The sequence below is a fragment of the Calonectris borealis genome, chromosome 2, assembly GCF_964195595.1.
Source record: "Calonectris borealis chromosome 2, bCalBor7.hap1.2, whole genome shotgun sequence".
Classification (NCBI taxonomy): domain Eukaryota; kingdom Metazoa; phylum Chordata; class Aves; order Procellariiformes; family Procellariidae; genus Calonectris; species Calonectris borealis.
In genome coordinates this window covers 9221153-9239262 of record NC_134313.1, presented here as the reverse complement: position 1 = coordinate 9239262, position 18110 = coordinate 9221153, and the positions used below count along the sequence as shown (strand labels likewise).

The window sequence follows — 18110 nt, the reverse complement described above, 5'->3', positions numbered from 1 at the left end:
CCCACATTGCTCAATTCTGTCCCTGTGCAAAATACGGAATATTCCTGGTCTGCACTACCCTCCAAACCTCCAGGGAGAGTATTAATACACTTGGGACAAAACCAGCATGGACTTGGCCTGAGCCCAGTTTCCAGGCTTGTTTAATTGGGTACAGGCAGTTATTACAGCTGTGGGCTAAGAGCCTTCCCCAAGAGCCATTGATACCATCTTGAATTCTCCACTGACTTGGAGAACACACAGCTTTATTTGTTCAGAGTTCACTTAGCTCTTTATTACAAGGAACTGACCCGGGAGTGAGAAACATCCTTGGCATTCAAATAGTCAAATTATTTTTAAAAAACTCCAAAGGCTTTCCACAGCTCAAAGTGCCATTACATCCAAATGACTGCAACGGGTGGGAACAGAGCAACTGCTGTGGAGGGCAAGCACAGTTGGCCAACGGTGCACCTTAAATCTCCCTGAGCAGTATCAGAGGAAGCAACGCAGCCTTCAGAACAGCAGTAATGCAATGGCATAGTCACAAGAGCAGTTTCTTTCCAACCTCAGTTATTTAGTGGTTGATCTATGGCCTGAATGGCACACAGGAGCTAAACCTTTAGCTTAGCTGAGCTTTGTAAAATGTGTGTATTCTGGTTGCAGTTTTTATGAATGGCAAGGGGTTCCTTGGATTCTTGCAGTCTCCCAAAAAGGCAAAAGACCTATAAGTAGATTAGCAGAAGAAATTCACAAATCAGCATTGCTCACCTTTTCTTTTTTGACTTTGATTTTCCGTGGAACTGGAACATATGTGCTGTTAGAAGAAAAAAACACCACCAAGATTAGTAAAAGGCCAACATGTTAATATTTTCATGTATTTCCAAAGAAAGAATATTCTTCATATACAGGAATAAATTCAAATTATATGAAAGCAATAAATTCAAGAAATTGTTGGAAAATGAGGCTGCAATTAAGTAATACAGCATGAAAAGAACTGAGGTGTCACTGAAGCAAGTTTATAAGAAGCTATTACATTTTTAAATTTTCAAGTTAATTATTGACAGTAGGACACCAAAGATTTAGTTGACAATATTTTGTGAAGTCAATACTATCTGGAGCCCATGACTTCTAATTCTTGGCCCATGACTGTTGCAGTCTTTGCACTTTGATGACGGAAAGGGCTTTCCATTTAATTTCAAGGCAGAAAAACCTTTTCCCACCAGGGGGAGACTTTTCCCCTCCTAATACTTGCAGCTACTGCATGATTTTCAGAGTCGGTGGTAGTAGAGTTCATAATTTCTGTGGTTATGTGCAACTCTGGCATTCCCAGTACACAGTCCCTGACCAGCAAGCTATTCCTCTCCTCCCCAGGGGGATGCTGAAGGCTTCCTGCAGTTCCCAGCATAAAACTTCCAAGTCATACCTTATGACTGGGTTGAAATCACGAGTCATGTCTTGAAAACAAAAAAATCTTTTCTTCCCCATATCTCATGCACAGTGCATGCTGGCATTGCACAGCTCATCACAAGTGGTGTAAAAAAAATCTCCCTCAGTTTGTTTCAAGTGAGAAAATTCTGAACTGGCCTTGTAACTGGACTATATCCCAAAATATACCCTGCATGCTTTTTAGTTGGGTTGCGATAGATCACCAAAACCTTCCATTAGTTCAATCTAAATGTTTTTGCTTGATTTTTGGTAACAACAAGGTTCCTGTGATTAACGTTTTATTTCTCATTGAACCATGGATCATCGGCACTTTGAAACATTAGTCTAAGTCTTCCCAAACCAGTGGTGACCTGGCAATGTCCTCGTCTCCTTAGGTACTTTTGGGCATCCCTGACCTTAAATCCCTGCCCCAGGCTGGGTGCAGTGGAAGATGTGATGGGCTCCAGCCCCCCGAGATGTGACACGAGATGCTAATGGGGAAAGGGACACCCATGCAGACTTCTTAATCTGCCCTCAGCAAATCTGCCCTTGCATCTGCTTCCTACGCCTGACCTTGGTTAGCAAAGTCAGTAGAACTAGGCTTGGTGATCCCATGTCCTTTTTGTGGTTATGAAGACATAAAGGGCTTCTTTGGTGGTAAAATCTCCTCGTTATTATATAAATAAACAGCCAGTCTTTTCTGAAAAGGTGATGTGGAGGAAACAAGAGAGCCATATTTCATGGACATCTATCCAGGTACGGTAAAAGACCAAAGTGAAGGGTGTGCAATATTCAAGACAGTATTTGCAGAGAGCTCTAATCCAACCAGGAGACTACTGTAGCTCTTGTCAGATGACATTAGTTTAGTCATTTTAATCATGGGACATTTCATTTTTTCAGAAGCAATACCCAAGTCCTGTTGTCATCTGGCTGCAGAATTTCATACAACTGCACAGAAAGTATTGGAACGCTGATTAAGACCAAATGGAGACCTATGCCATTATAATCACGTAAAAACTGGGCTGCATAGCAGCCAGGGAGTTAGTGACCCAGTAAATAACACACAGGAGCGGGACAAAGAGTGAAGCCTATGATGAAGGTGGCTACAGGTGAAATTCATATAATCTGGAAAACATCTTCTATGAGCCACTTGGCAGGGCTCTAGTGAAGTCTGCCGGCATCACTGGCCACCTTGTACAGGACATTTACTGTACTGTTGACTCAAGTGGAAGATGTGGAACATTTTAAGGAATACAAAATTGCTCTTTGCCAACCCAAGTGGAGATACATGGAGCTCTTTGCACTATGGAAATTCCTAGAAGACTTGCAGAAGGCAAGTTAAGGCAACTAGGCTAAATATATGACTGATGAGGGCCTAAAGGTTTACTGTCCCAGAAGGCTTTTCTTGGTCTTTTCTGGGACAATGCTCAGTCTTAGAGAGCCACTTTGAAATGGGATCTCCATCAATCAAATGGGACATGTCTGAAAGAATCATTCAGCTATCAATTCAATCTAATACTAAGGCCATCTGCAGTTTGGCTTTTGTTTTGAACCATAGAGGATGCATATCTTTTTTAACTATGAGTGCACTAAGGTAAGTATTTCTTCTCTTCTGAAATACTGAATTTCAGAGGGGTTTTATTTTTATTTGATGCCTTCTCCCCTTTACAAATGTACAGTCAACAATTTCCTTATACATTGTGTCTGACATTGTGCGTTTAATGCATGTTCATAGGTTTATTCTGCTAGCCTAAAATTATGTTAAATGTATTATTATTATTTGTGTGCTTATGATTTTTTGGTTTTATTGCTCCAGTATGTGACCGCTTATTAATTATGCAATTTCCCTGCTTTGAGTACAGCAAAAATCTTAAAATACTGCTATTTCTTCCATGGGGTTAAATACTCACACACTAATTTATACCAGATGCTTACCAAGCCCATGTATACAATCTAATTATAAATATATAATATATCCTGTAATTTATTAAGCAAAGATGTTTTTCCTTTCATGTGCTGTGACTGCTTTGTAGTAAACCAGTTATATCTTCCTGACAGGCTAAGGGCTCACTCAACTTTACCGCTGCAACCCACTTGCTGCCACTTCTGAAGGTAAATACTCGACAAAAAATAGGGAACGGCTTTGTAATCTGGGCACAGAGCACTGACAGTAATGGAAACACGGATGGGTGACAATGGCAGCAACTGGCCCTCTGTGGGTGCCTTTTCCTAGCGCAGGTGTGGATTTGACAGAGATGCAGCAAGGGGCTTCATTCAAAGGCCACTGAAGGCAGCTGGGAGCTTTCCATTGCTTCTGATAGGGTTTGGATCCAGGCTTAAGGGCAGAGGTTCTCAACCTTTTTCATCAATACAGCTTCTGAATGAAATAAAACTAACCTTGCAAAAAAGGCAATATTTTTAAGCCAATTTTCTAAGTAGGCTGATTTTTCCGAGATACGAGTGTGTCCTGAAGATGGATTTTTTTCAAGGCAACTTATGACTGTATATACTAAGAGCTGATGGCAAAAAAGGTAGACTAAACCAGATTTGTTACAAGCTAAGAGAATCTTAATAAGAAGTGAAAAGAATCTAAAATGCATTTGCAAAGAGAGAAAAGAAAAAGAAAAGAAGAAATAAATAATGTTGTCCCATCAAAAAGTTTTCCTTAAAAATGTGAAGAGGGTCCTATCCCCCGGTCAACAGGGACATACTTTCACAAGTTTTTAATCTGAAATTGGGAAAAAAGTTGAAATGTCTTGAAATACTTGTCTCTCGAATAATAATCTGATCTACTGTTGTTGTCAATGTGTATCAGGGCACCACCGAGCAATCCCACCAGGCTTTGGCTTTCCATCCAGCAGATAACCTCACACACAGTACAAATGTCATGTATTTCATCCTCTGGATTAGGAAAAGCCAGCTTACAGGAAGGGAGAGAATCTGCTAGCAGGCATCCAGAAGAATGCATTTTGTTCACATTTCTAATTTTAGTGCTGCCATAAATGTATTAAGCAGGACAATATTTACTTCTGAAAGCACAAAGAAGTGGAGAATAAATACCAGCGTGGCACATTATTGCTAGGTAAAACATGTTAATTTAAAGCTAAGGCACACAGGCGACACATGAAACAACCGTGTCTCCTCTGCACGCCTCTCAAACACCTTCCACCAGGAAAGACAGACAGAACTCCTGACCAGTCTGTCCAGGGGAGGATGCTGTGGATGGGGGACTAAGTGTCCCAGTCTGCTTCTGCTCGCACTGCCTTCTATGAGCAGCCTGCACATCCCTCTCTGCCTCCCTGTCCTCCTCTGCAAGTGGGATAATATATGTTGGAGGACCACTTGGCCACCCAAATGTCTCAGGGGGGATAATCCAAGTGTCCAGGACCACTGCTGAATGAATAACCTGCCAAACACCTGATTCTGCAGATGGCTTTCTGATGGGTACATCTGGGTATGGGCATGCTGGCTGCACCCACTGTACTCCCAAGGGACTGGAGAGAAGGAGGGATGAGCAGAAGCCCAAAATGAGGCACTGAACCCTAAAACCCAGGAAGCCACTGTTCAAACTCGACGCCTCCAGCAGCAAAAAAATCCCCCTTTCATTTCTCTGAGACCATGTGTGGGGCTGCGAAGAGTTGGATCTGGATCTTCACCTCAAAGACTGCACCATAATATTACACTTCTCCTAGAAAGCAAGTGTTCAGGACTGAACCCTGACTTGAGAGGGTCTGTAAAGCTCCCCTAGGCCTTATCGGAAACGGGGATTTGCCCAGCATGGGCTTTTCTGTCCTACAGCCACATGTGGGAGCTCCCACCCCTTTAGCCTGGCCACTCGGGGCCACCCTTACTCACAAGTTGATGGTGCCTGTGGTGAGAGCGGTGACAACCCAGCGCAGGTCCAGGGTTTTGAAGGGGATCAGGATCATGCTCACATTTTCTGCCAGCTCTTTGTAGCTCTCGGGGTAAACGAAGTGGTGAGTGGTCTTGCTCCCAACATCTGATTCGTAGCCAGTGGTGGGGGCACGGTTCATTCTGCAGCCCAAAAGTAAGAAGTGAGAGAGTGAGGAAGCAGGAGAGGAATTAGGTAGGTATAAACAGGTGTGATTCTTCCCCAAATCATTTGCTTGAGGTGGCAGGAAAATGTTCCCATGGCTAAGGAGAGTGCTGTATGCAGGCTTTTCAGACAGCCTTGACAGGGTGCAGTGGTCCTCACGCAGGCTGAAATGACCATCACCCATAGTGGAAAAAATTAAAAGTAAATGAAAGCTCAGCTCTAGTGTGGGATTCCTTGGACTGAATGGGAGTTTCTGCCAAGCAAGTGTATCTCTGAGCACATCCCTGGGTTCCCTTTACAGTCAGCGGAGAGCTGGTCAAAGGAGCAATGGGTCCATGAGGACACATCTCCTTTCATCCTAAAGCTGAAGCCTCCAGTAGGTGAGAAAAATATTGCCCTGAAGTCCATCAGTTCTTGCAGTTTCATTCCCCCCATCTGTACAGGTGTATTTGGATGTCTAGGGTCAAGGTAACAAACCATGTTATGTGTGATAAGAAGCAGCAAATATTTCTTATGGCCCTTCCATGAAAAGGCACCAAAGCCATAGTGGCCAATCCAGGACCTACTGCTGACACTTCATGTACTCAAACCTTACTTTGTCGTATGTCCCCAACTTCGATACGTCTACTTAGGATCGCTCTGCGCGCACGTGGTGTGATTTCAGTAACCCTGGGGTCAGCGCATGGAGATCTGCCCAGGGCCCACCAGGGCTCCGTTAAAATGTGTTGGCCAAACAGGGCTACCTTACGTTGGGTGTATCAGGGAACAGGGAACAGAGGGGGTTCTGAACTCAGGACTGCAGAAACATCTCTACGCATGTGTTCCCTCCTAAAAGCAAATCTGGGACACATCAGCAATTCCCTCCCTGATGCATTAGCTCACTGCTAGTAGAGATTTGCATGTTTCTGTGGTGCAGCGTAATGCAGATTGGAGATCCCCAAAGCGGCTCTGACCGACCTTGCATGAATCCATGGTGCTGTGCAACACCATGGAGAAACCCCCAAGCTGTCTCTGAGCAGAATGGGGTTTCTCTGCAGCCCAGTGGAGTCTCCTACAGAGACATTAGCTCAGCTCCTGGCAGAAGTGCAGGGAGTACAAGGAAGGATGTAGCTGACGAGATGATGAAGAGCATCGTACATTGCCAGATAATGTGATGCCCTGGTCACTGACAATGGGGGAGGTAAAATCTGTTTATAAAGTCTATGCCAAGTTATGTTACTGCAGTGCTCCCCCAGGTGAATTAGTTAAGTTTAACTCCCCCAAAGGGGGTTACTAGCATAGGCAGACTATCCTGCCAGCCTGTGAGGACTTGTTATTGAGTTAGCCTCTTTGCTGCCAGCGACCCACATTGCACTGTGTAGAAATACTCAGTAAAGCATGAGATTTACTATGTTTTATCTTGAGATTAGTCAGTCTGAGGTATAAAATATGGGGTTTTCTTTCTGTCAGGACAAAGCCAAGGGTGGCATCTTAGTGGTGCTCACACCCTGCCATCTGTGGTGGGGCTCCTGCGCAGCATGGCAGAAGGCAGCGTTGACACCCAGTCTGAGCATGAAGGACCAAGCAGAAATTTCCTTCCGTCATGAAAGTAGATAGTCAAACAAATAAAAGTGGGCTGGAACACAGTGTTTGGAAGGAAAGGTGTCCCCTCAGACTCCCTGCCTCTTCCCCATGCTTGGCTGTATTGCCAGAGCACGTGCAAGTGAGTATCAGGTCACCAGAGATTTTGTTTGTTGGATTAACACACGAAGGAGTCACCTTCTCTGCACAAGTTTCCACACTGAATCCTAAAACCTTGTGCCATCACTTCAGATCTGGTTTGAGATCCCTAAAGTAGAAATCAGAGCCTGAAAGGTTCAATTTCAAACCATTGAGTTTCTCCCTTGCCAGGGATGCATGGCTATGGGAAGGGCTAGGCCTCAGAGCAGAAACCCGCATCCGAGCGCATTACTCTTTAGTTACTACTCAAAAAAATAGCTTTTGAGTCCAGCAAAGCCTTTTCTGCATGAATCTGGAAATGTCGGCCAGGCAAGATAAGAAAGTCCACACAGGAATGAGGCTGTCTCCATAGCGAGGGACACAGAGTTAAGCATATATGCACCTCAGCTGCCTCACATTTGCAACCTGCAGGATTAATGTCAAGGGCTCTTCACTTCCCCTCATGTATCTGAAGACCAAGTCGGCTGCCTCTGCCTTTGGGAAGGTACTTTTGGCAGAGGGCAAGGCATGCAGCTGAAGGAAGCAACTCCTGAAATGATTTATCGTGAACATTTAGATGTCATCTAAAGACTCTACAGTGTGTCCAAGCCACATTGGAAGCCAAGTGGCCTAAGGTGGCTTAACAGTTCAAGTAGTGCTCATCTTCTGCTGATTCACTCTTGACTTCAGTGCACAGTTTCCTGCTAAAGGTTATGTTGTTTCTGGGATTATAATCCCACATATGGTATTTTCAACAGCAATCCCTTCCTTCCAGGCCCTCTGACCTGCCCTGCCTTGCTCCCCAAATTGTGCTGTACTGGCATCTGCGGTGTGAAAGCTGGACAACGCCTTGAAGGTGAACTTAGTCAGCCCAGATCTCTTGGCTGCCCTCTGGGTGATTAACCCTGCTTCCCGCTTGCGTTTCAGTAGGACAAAATAGTGGGACCTTCACTGCCTCAAAAGGAAGAGGCGATGCAACCCTTTACAAAGAAGCTGCAGCCAACCAGTTGTCTCCTGCCCATTGCAAAGAGACTTTGGCTTTCCCACCCCACCGTTACTTAAGAATGAACCAGTGCAAGAAAAGTCGAATCTGATACAGCTAATTAAGTGTGTAAAAGACCACTTGTGAGTACTAGCTGCAGAAATAACTTTGACTCAAAACTGCATGGTTTTTCAGCTATATTTTTTAACACAGGCAATTATGGATAGTGCAGAACAAGCTACAGTATCAACACCTATTCATGTTTTTTTTCCAAGCTAAAACACGAGGTCCTCTGTCCAACACACATAGTTTACATCCCTGGAACTTAGATTTGTCCTAAGTACCAGATTTCACTAGATAGCCCCTGAAATCTTGTTTGCTCACTTGTCCCCAAAAATACCAGTGAATCTTAAACAACAAGGACATCTGGAGCCGAAGTGGTGCCTACTCACCTGAGCACAAAGTCATGGGAGTCAATATCTTGGCCATACTGAGACTGTCGGAGGTTCCCAGAGTTGCCCACGACGGCACACCGTCTGCATGTGTAAGTGCCTCGCTCCTGCAGTGGATCCCCATCCCCGGGAATGATCCCAAACAATTCCTTGAGAGTAGCATTAATATTCTTCGGAGTTTTCTCTCCTTGCAATTTCTGTTAGGGAGAAAAATCACCCCAGGTTACCAATATAGCTAGCTTTTCTGTGAGCAAGGTGTAGCTTCAAATGTCTTCTCAAAGACCATTCTTGCATCTACCTGCAGACGCGGTGTCCTGCAGTGCACATTCCAAGGCTTCAGGTTGGGAGCAGAAGTGTGAAAAAAAAGAAGTGGAAAATCCCTTCCCATTAACTTTTTAAACTTGGTTCCCCTTTTCCCTTCCTTTTCCTCGATTCTCTCACCTCCTCAGTCTCTACCTAGCCATGGTGGAACAGATCATGCATTCTCCCCAAAGCTGACCTTAGCAGAATAAATGTTCCTCTGGTGTCTATAAAACCAATCCCACCTTGGGCAGATATCTTCTGTTAGGATACGTGTAAAATTTCTTTTAACCATCTTAGGAAGGACAGAAGAGTCTCAGGGAACCTGATGGAGCACAGAAGTGTCTGACACCCCTTCCACAAATTTTGGCATATGCCAGCAGTGGGAGATCTTATTGCTGCTGTTCTGGACTGTGGAGGAACCAGCTGCTTGTGCAATAGGAAACTATGGTAGAGTTAGCCCTGAGGGTTGGAGATGTAAAATCATCTAAAAAATTCTCCAGGATGAAGAAAACCACCCGGACCTTGGTCATTGTGTCTGTTGCCATGGAGGGGATCTCTTTTGTGGAAGCTCTGTGGTGCATGGTGGAAACAATGGCTGGATTGGGAAGGTACAGGCAAGTTGCAGGGCAGGTGATGGTCAGACACTCCCTTTCTGGGGTTCTGCTCTCTGAGGGCTACTAAGGAGGTTGGGAGTGCTGGCAGGCTCACAAAAAGCATTGCCCATCCTTGTGGTGCCGCTTGCTTGCAAGTTCACAACGGGAGTACAGCTCCTAACACAAAATCTGCCAAAAGACTCTGCCCTTGCTCTGCCAGCCCAGGGCAAGGAGAGACAGGGAGGGAGGGAGGAGAAACGCCTTTTGCCACGACTCCCAGCAATGGCCTGGGGTAATTTGGCTTTAGTTTCTGATGCGTTTCCCTCGACTTCACTAGGAACTGTTAATTTGTCCTGCTATCACTTTCTCTCATACATAAACACAAACAGCTGTATCACTGTAATTTTTGTTTAAATTTCGTGTTGTCTCTTTGCAGACCTATGTAAAGCAACTTTATTTGCACTGAATTGAACAGGTCTGTGGAGCTCAGAGCTACAACACAACATTGGGTCCAAGAACTTTAAACAAAAAAAAAAAAGAAATGTTGCATACATAGACTTAATCTTCCTGCTAATCCTTGCTAGCCTATATACTCATATTTGGACTGCACAAGGTGATTAAGATGCAAGGTAATTAGGATGCCCAGGCAAGCACTGTCATTATTACCACATATGTCACTATTCAGTGGATGGCTCAATTATTTAAGTGAAAAAGGTTATCTTCTTCTAAATTTGTGTGTGATGAAACACATGTTCATGTAGCTAAACTCTTGTGTATTCTTTATGAGTCCAATCTAACCTGTTTTTACTCTCAATATATGAAAAACACTTAATGTTAGAAAGCCTGCAGCCTTCAAAATAAATAGACTTCACAGATGTCTTAGAGTGTAGTATCAGATGTATAATGTAGAAAAATCCAACTTTTTTTTAAAAAGGAACGTATTTTGAGTTTTTTGAACATGTATGTGCATACACCCATGTATACTCTCTCTCTGTAAAGGTGAACTGACTTTAACTGTCTTTTAAAAATGAAAGGGAAAACCACCAAACATGCACCAAAACATTTTTAAGAACATAAACATAGGTGGGTTTTTTTTTTTTTTTTGGGGGGGGGGCGGAAATTTGTTCTTGAACTGATTTTGCCTGAGAAAATTCAGATGAGGAAGGTAATTTTCAGAAAATTTGAAGTACTTGAGCCCCCTTTTTAAGTTAAATTGCCTTTTCAGCCAGAATGATAGCATCCGTAAAGGAAAGGACCTGGAGTATTGACTTCTGTTTGATGCATTAAAATGGTAAGAAACATTATCGTGGGTAGGCACCTCCATTTATCCGGAACAGGGATCTGCCTTTTCTTTCTCTTATGCTGCTATCAGTCTAGAGTAACTCCATTGCAAAGAAGTCAAAACATGAGCATCAACACCAGCCAGAAAGCAGGACACCATTGTCTTACAATCCCTCAGTTGTACACAATTTCCACAGCAGAGATTATTACTTACGTTAGAGATTCCCTCAATGACCTTAAATAGGATGATGACCTTATTGCACTATGTGCTGAACATCCATACAATAAGACATCCACCCTTAACTCATTAAATAAGTGTTTTGTTTTAATTTCCTCAGTGATTATCTGATTGGATGTCCTGGTTTCGGCTGGGATAGAGTTAAATTTCTTCTAGTGCTGTGTTTTGGATTTAGTATGAGAAGAATGTTGATAACACACTGATGTTTTCAGTTGTTGCTAAGTATCCTACTGGTCAAGGACTTTTGGCTTCCATGTTCTAAGTGCATAAGAGGCTTGGAGGGAGCATAGCCATACCATGTGATGTCATGCTCAGTATATGAATGGTAGGCGTGTTCCAGGAAGTGGTGATCACTACTTGGTTATCGGTCAGCGTGGGTGGTGAGCAATTGCATTGTGCATCACTCATTTCGTATATTCTATGATTATTATTATTATTTTCCCTTTTCTGTTCTATTAAACTGTCTTTAGCTCAACCCACGAGTTTTTTCACTCTTACCCTTCCGATTCTCTCGCTGTCCCATGGTGGTCGGGGAGAGTGAGCGAGCGGCTGCGTGGTGTTTGGCTGGCTGCTGGGTTAAACCACGACAGTCGTTTTTGGCGCCCAACGTGGGGCTCGAAGGGTTGAGATAACGACACATCTAACCCGAGCGGGTTAAAACAAATTGTTACAAGCATTCATTATATCAGTTTAGTAGTTGCTGGTCATAATATTGGTTTATTTGCTCTCAGAGTTGTCAGCTGTACTTGAAGTTTTGGTATGTAACACCTTACTGGCTGTATATACTGCTGTTTGTTAGTATTTATGTGGGGATTGTCATCTACGGGAGGTGGAGTAAGGTTATCGTTTTTCAACACTATGTAACACTGCCTTATGGTATGATAAAAGTATTGGTCATGGGTTTGTACTCAGCACTGCTGTCATTCCCCTTGCTCACTGCCCCCCCGCAGTGGGATGGGGAGAAAATCAGAAGGGTAAGAGTGAGAAAACTCGTGGGTTGAGATAAAGACAGTTTAATAGAACAGAAAAGGAAGGGAAAATAATAATAATAATAATAGTAGTAGTAGTAGTAGTAGTAGTAATAGTAATAGTAATAGTAATAATGATAGATTATGCAAAATGAGTGATGCACAACGCAATTGCTCACCACCCGCACTGACCGATAACCAAGTAGCGATCGCCACTTCCTGGAACATGCCTACCGTTCATATACTGAGCATGACGTCACATGGTATGGCTATGCTCCCTCCAAGCCTCTTTTGCACTTGGCACAGCATGGAAGCCAAAAGTCCTTGACCAGTAGGATACTTAGCAACAATTGAAAACATCAGTGTGTTATCAACATTCTTCTCATACTAAATCCAAAACACAGCACTAGAAGAAATTTAACTCTATCCCAGCCAAAACCAGGACATCGGACTACACTTTTCAGGCCTAATCTTCAAGCAGCACTGGTTAATCTTTGACATTTTAGCAAAACAGAGCAGAACAGGAAATGGAGCTGGTTAACACCAAGGCAGATAGTTTTTAAAAGTTCAGACTTAATGTGCAGCCAGATCCTTATTGCAAAATGTTTACTTGACTTCTTGAAAAAGACCATTTTAATAGCATTACAATTACAAGCCAATTATAGTTCACTTTCCCACACCAAATTTTTGTCCTTTTTTTTGAGTAATGTTGTCTTTTTTTTTTTTTTAACAAGCTCCACCAGTCTGGCCTTTCCCATAAATCAACAGAAGCACTGGGTGAAAGTTAGTCCGTGCCGTGCAAGGCAGAGCCATGTCAGTGCCATGTGGCTCTGCTGGGACAGCATCCTCCCTCCAAGTGCCATAGATGTGTGCCAGGGATATGTGTATGGATATAGCTGCTAGAAGTGGGCTTAAATACACTGAAATACCTGACCCCTGTGTCCTGAGTGAAGTGGCTGCTTTTCTCAGAAGTTTGTGCAAGCAACAGCCGTGTCTAATGATGCAGCTTAACCTCTTGCCCAAGTCCAAAATGCATCTTATCCCACCTTGTGTCCACATATATAATATCATTAGGTCACTTAACACTCCAGTTCCCCTCCATAAAATATTTGTCTGGCACTTGAGAGTCAACTCTTCACCCCAGGTTGTTAAAAACTATAATTAGAAGTCCAGATTGAGAAGTTTCCTAATCATCTTCACAGGGAAGACAAACTACCCTGTTCTCGCAGCCTTAGAAACTCCCCACTTCACATACAGAAGTCTACTAGCTGGTTCTGCATCATCTTATTTAAAAAAAGGAAGCAAAAAGAACCCTCAAAGTTTATGCACTTCCTTTCTTTATGGCTTTCCGAGGAAAAGCCTGTTGCTTCTTCTCACACCATAGTGTGCACACCTCCATTAAGGATGACAAGGGACTTTGCTGCTTTTATAAACTTCTCGGAAGGCTTCCCTGGGCTCTCCGGTACCATCACATCGCCAGCGATAGCCAAGAAGCAATACCCAAAACTCAGTTAAGGGGATGCAAGGGGAGGATGTGAATTCAGCCAAGCCTGCTCAGAGCTAATAACCTGGAGTGGTGAGGACACAATTACAGTCAGGAGAGCCTCAGAGGAAAGCTCTCCTGGTGCAAGTGCATCCCACATCCTTGGACAAGTTTGACAGCATACTAAATACACTTTCAAAATCCCAGCTTATTAGCAGGTAGAAAATATCCTTCTTAAGCTGTAATCACTGATGTGATATGGATGCAGATGGAGCATGGATCAAGACACAACCCTTGTGATGGACAGGCAGGTATAGGTGTAGGTTGGCAGCAGCCAGCACTGCCGGGGCAGCCCTCCTGCAAGCACATGGCCAGGCAGCCTGGGGAAGCTGGTGTAGCAGTACTGTTTTTCATGGCTTTTCTAATTTTTTTTAACTGGTTTTAAAAGATAAAGAGGGAATAAAGCCCCATGAGAATCTCTTTTGCATAGCTACTAATTGCCTCGCTGCAGCAGTTTGGAGACATTAATACTCCTGCAGAGCTTCCCAGCTATAAGACATTGTACAAAGATTAATCCTAGCAACAGCCTGGTGGGGCAAATCCAGGTAATCTCCATTTTGCAGACTGAAGGAGAGGTTAAAAGGAAACTATCAATTTTAAAAATGCCTTCTTGGTCTGTAAAATATGGCATTATTATTATTGTATTTAATGTCCTGCGATTACTATGCATCAAAGAGATTAAGGGGAAGACTATAGGGGCTTTCAAGAGTTCAGGCTTTGTTTAATGATTTGTGTCTGTCAAAAAATATGCATTCTCAAATATGAATGTAATGTGCATATATTATGTAAATAACACACAATAATATGCACATGCCAAATTGTATGATTTCTGATTTCCATGGCTGGTGCAGGTCACCTCCACCGCTACCCTCAGGAGCAAGACGCTGTCTCCAGTAGCTCTGTGTGCCCTCGTTTCTGGCTGCAGGATGCTTGCAGCTCGGCAGAGCACATCGCAGTGCTTAGAGGGACCCATGAGCTTGGACCACCTTCAGATCCATCTGTCCTCACTATAGGAGACCCTGGAGCTGCAGCCCAGCTGGATGTACGTGGGGGCTGCCAGCAGAGATAAGGGATAGCCCAGGGTCAGGTTCTCTCTCCCACTATGTCCAAGGCTGGTCTAAATGTCGCGCTTGCACCCAAGCAGTACATCACCAGGTGGGACTGGGCATGTAGTAGGCACTGGGACTAAAGCCTGGGACCTGGGCTGGATTTGGTACCACCTTCTGCTGTGAACACGCTACCTTCAGAGGGCTGAGCCCTTTGTATTGCTTTCAAAATATCACAGACAGTGTCCCAGTTTTAAAGACTTCTGGTGATCAAAGTATTTGGGCAAATTTTCTACAAAGGGCATTCAAAATGCGTGACGCAGGTGCCAAGTAGCTCTGCTGCTGTCTTAAAAATAAGTGCAGCTTCCACAACTTCCCCAGCGCATGTGTTGGGGATGCCCTTTTGTTTGTTGTCTGGTTAGCAAATCTTTAAGCCATATATTACATTTTTTCCTACAAACATAAGGACTAAAAGCTAACATTTCATTTTAGATACGTTAATCACATGGCCCCAAGAGCTGAGCTTTCTTCCAAAAAAAAAGAAAGCAAAACCCTCGAATATCATAAGACTCGAGATAAAAATTGTTATAACATGGGAGGTTATGAAAAATGTGCTACAGATAAGATTGCCAGGGAACTCTGAGCTTGATTTTACTTATCACAGCTTTAATCCGTCAACCTCAACAGGGTTATTTTGGATTTAGAACAACAGGTTCTGATCTCGTACTTTTTATACTTTCTTATCACCAAAAACAATGCCAAAATATCCTGAGAATAAAAAAAGAAAGCTATAAATAAATGCTATGCTGTGTTACAGCATATAATTCTTGCCCTGTTTCCTTATATACAGATTACTAAATTTAGTGGAAATATCCACAGCATTTGTGTCATGGAACAACAATGAAAAAGTTGCAGGTGAACCAGTGCAGGGAAAGAAAATATAAATAGAAAGAAATGCTTCACGTAACACAAAGTGCCAACTTCCAAAACACTGAGACTCTCACAGTCCCTGAGCGTAAGATGAGGGAAGGCAGAAGGACGGACAGACAGAGAGACACACAGGTAGAGGAGAAGAGAAAGAGAGAGAGGAGGAGGAAGGAAGGCAGGGAGGAGCAGAGGAAGGAAGGAAGGAAGGAACGAATGAATGAACGAACGAACTTAAAGGGGGCTTATAAGAAAGATGGAGACAAACTTTTTAGCAGGGCCTATTGTGACAGGACAAGGGGGAATGGTTTTAAACTAAAAGAGGGTAGATTCAGACTAGATATAAGGAAGAAATTTTTCACTATGAGGGTGGTGAAACCCTGGACCAGGTTGCCCAGAGAGGTGGTAGATGCCCCATCCCTGGGAACCTTCAAGGTCAGGTTGGATGCGGCTCTGAGCAACCTGATCTAGTTGAAGATGTCCCTACCCATGGCAGGGGGGTTGGACAGATGACCTTTAAAGGTCCCTTCCAACCCAAACTATTCTATGATTCTATAATTTCTAACAAGCTGGTTACAGTCCAGGTTATTATTAATGCCAGATCATCTCCGAGAGGAGGACTCCAATTCAACTTTAAGTCACAAAAAGCACAGAGCAGCCACAGGGTTGCAGGAAGGAGGAACATTTGGGCCATTATTTGTTACCTGAGTAAAGTAGCCATGGGAGACTTTATCAGCTGCGTAGATTTGAGCAAATGAAAAGCAAGTAACAGCCCTGACAACAGCCCTCTTGTTTCCATGAACACCGAAGCAGCCAGGTACATTTTCAGGTGCCTTCTGCAGAAGCAGCCCTGCCCCGTGCAGCAGGACGAGCCGCTGTGGGGATGGTGGCACTGCCCTTCTCTTCCCTGCTCCTTCCCACCCGCACAGGCGGTACCGCTAACCCCAGTATGGACAATGCAATTTTATTCACAGCAGCTGGGAATATTTCCTTCCGAAAGGCCACATCCTACCAAGCTGGAAGAGTTTAAACCATATATTCTCCAAGTAAACCATGAAGCAGCCTGGCAGCCATTTGAAGAGCTGCAAGCAAGTGAAAACACCCCATCCTTTGCCCCAAAATGACACTTCATCTCAAATACTGGTCATTAGGCTCTGAAACCAGTCCTCGCTTTCCTAGAAGTGGAGGGATACTAATGCTGCGGGACTATTTGGATGAATAATCCTTATTCACATATACAGCAACAGGCATAATGGGAAGGGAGGGCAGACTGAGCTTAGTAGACAGACGGCTCTCCGGCAAGGGCTCTGCCTATGTTTAGTCCAAGCACATCACATGAGTCTCCCTGTGACAGGAAAGTCACAGCCTTACAATAAATAGCTCCAGTGCAGTCATCATCGTCTCAGTTACAGCATAAAAAAACCACAACGCTGTCTGAAGTCAGTTCCTGAGAGCGAACGCACAGCCTTTTCTCCCCTGAAATGGAGTTTAAGCAATCTCAGGTCTCCTCATACCCCATTTTTAAGTGCAAATATAGTAAAAAGTCACAAATTATTGAGCTGGCAAAGTAAGGGACAGTAAAACATGGCCATGAGCAATGTTTTCTTTGAGACTGGCAGAAATCTCAGAAGCACTTTGAAGAGGAGCCTGAAAATGAGCAGCAAAAAGGGAGGGCAGTCAGGATGCACCTGGGAATTACGTACTGTAGAAATGACACTGACTGTCTCGGAAAGGCTTACCCAAAGCAACATGTATATAGGAAATAGGTTGCAATGAGGACTTGAGGCCACATCATGCCTGGGTTTACCCAGAAGCATCTTTCAGAGGAGTCAGGGCACCTTCTCCACCTACTATAGATTAGGATAAGTATTTTCAGTAAGCAACTGATTTCCAATAAACAATGCAGTTTTGGGGGACACCAAAATATTTCACATTTTCTAGGTGAAGGTAAGTTCTTGCTGAAAAAAAATATGGTGGAAAAAGTGTAGAAATCTTAGAAGATTTTTTTTTACTGTCTAAGAAAAAGCTGCTTTGATTTTGTGTTCTAAAGTGGTGTATTCCCTTTGAACTTGACCTGAATTCAAAAAATGAATGAAAACACTAAAAATAGGTTAGACAGCCCTGAAAATTAATGGACAGCTTTCATTTGGGCTGGAGGAGGGGGCCGGGGAGAAAAAAAAGACTTTTAGCTGTCCTGAAAGTCACTATTTTTTAATTTGGCTGAAAAAGAAACAACCCTCCCCCAAAAAAATCTGTTTCAGGTTGAGCTGAAGTGAGATATTTATGCTTTTTTTTTTTTCAGTTTCACTACAAGAAGAAGAATCAGAAATTCAGACTTCTGTACTTAAAGTCCCAAGCTTTTTCTTCCTTTTTAATTTTTTTTTTTTAAAGATAATGCATTGAAACCTCATGTTTAAATCAGAGTGGGGTCTGAGTGCAGAATGCAGCACGGCTTTGCTCGGGGGCGATGCGCAAGCCCTCGGGGACAGACCCCCCTTAGCAGAGGCACCCTGCCCGCCCAGCCGTGTCTCACAGGACTCCTCCTCAGCCTGGGTGCTGCAGGAGTGCAGCCCCCACACCGATGCCAGGATTTAGGATTGATATCCCACCCTTTCCTCAGCACC

The 18110-nt window shown here is 43.6% G+C and overlaps 1 protein-coding gene across 5 annotated transcripts in view; it reads right to left on the bottom strand.

The window, feature by feature from the left end:
- ST3GAL1 (ST3 beta-galactoside alpha-2,3-sialyltransferase 1) overlaps positions 1-18110 on the bottom strand; it is an 81473-nt gene that overhangs the window by 4891 nt on the left and 58472 nt on the right. For all 5 annotated transcript variants that reach the window (XM_075141129.1, XM_075141131.1, XM_075141133.1 and 2 more), the window contains 3 exons: positions 8591-8787; positions 5257-5436; positions 745-790 (listed from right to left, as the gene is read on the bottom strand). In XM_075141129.1, coding sequence (XP_074997230.1) covers positions 745-790; positions 5257-5436; positions 8591-8787 — 423 coding nt within the window. The remainder of the gene's footprint in view (positions 1-744; positions 791-5256; positions 5437-8590; positions 8788-18110) is intronic.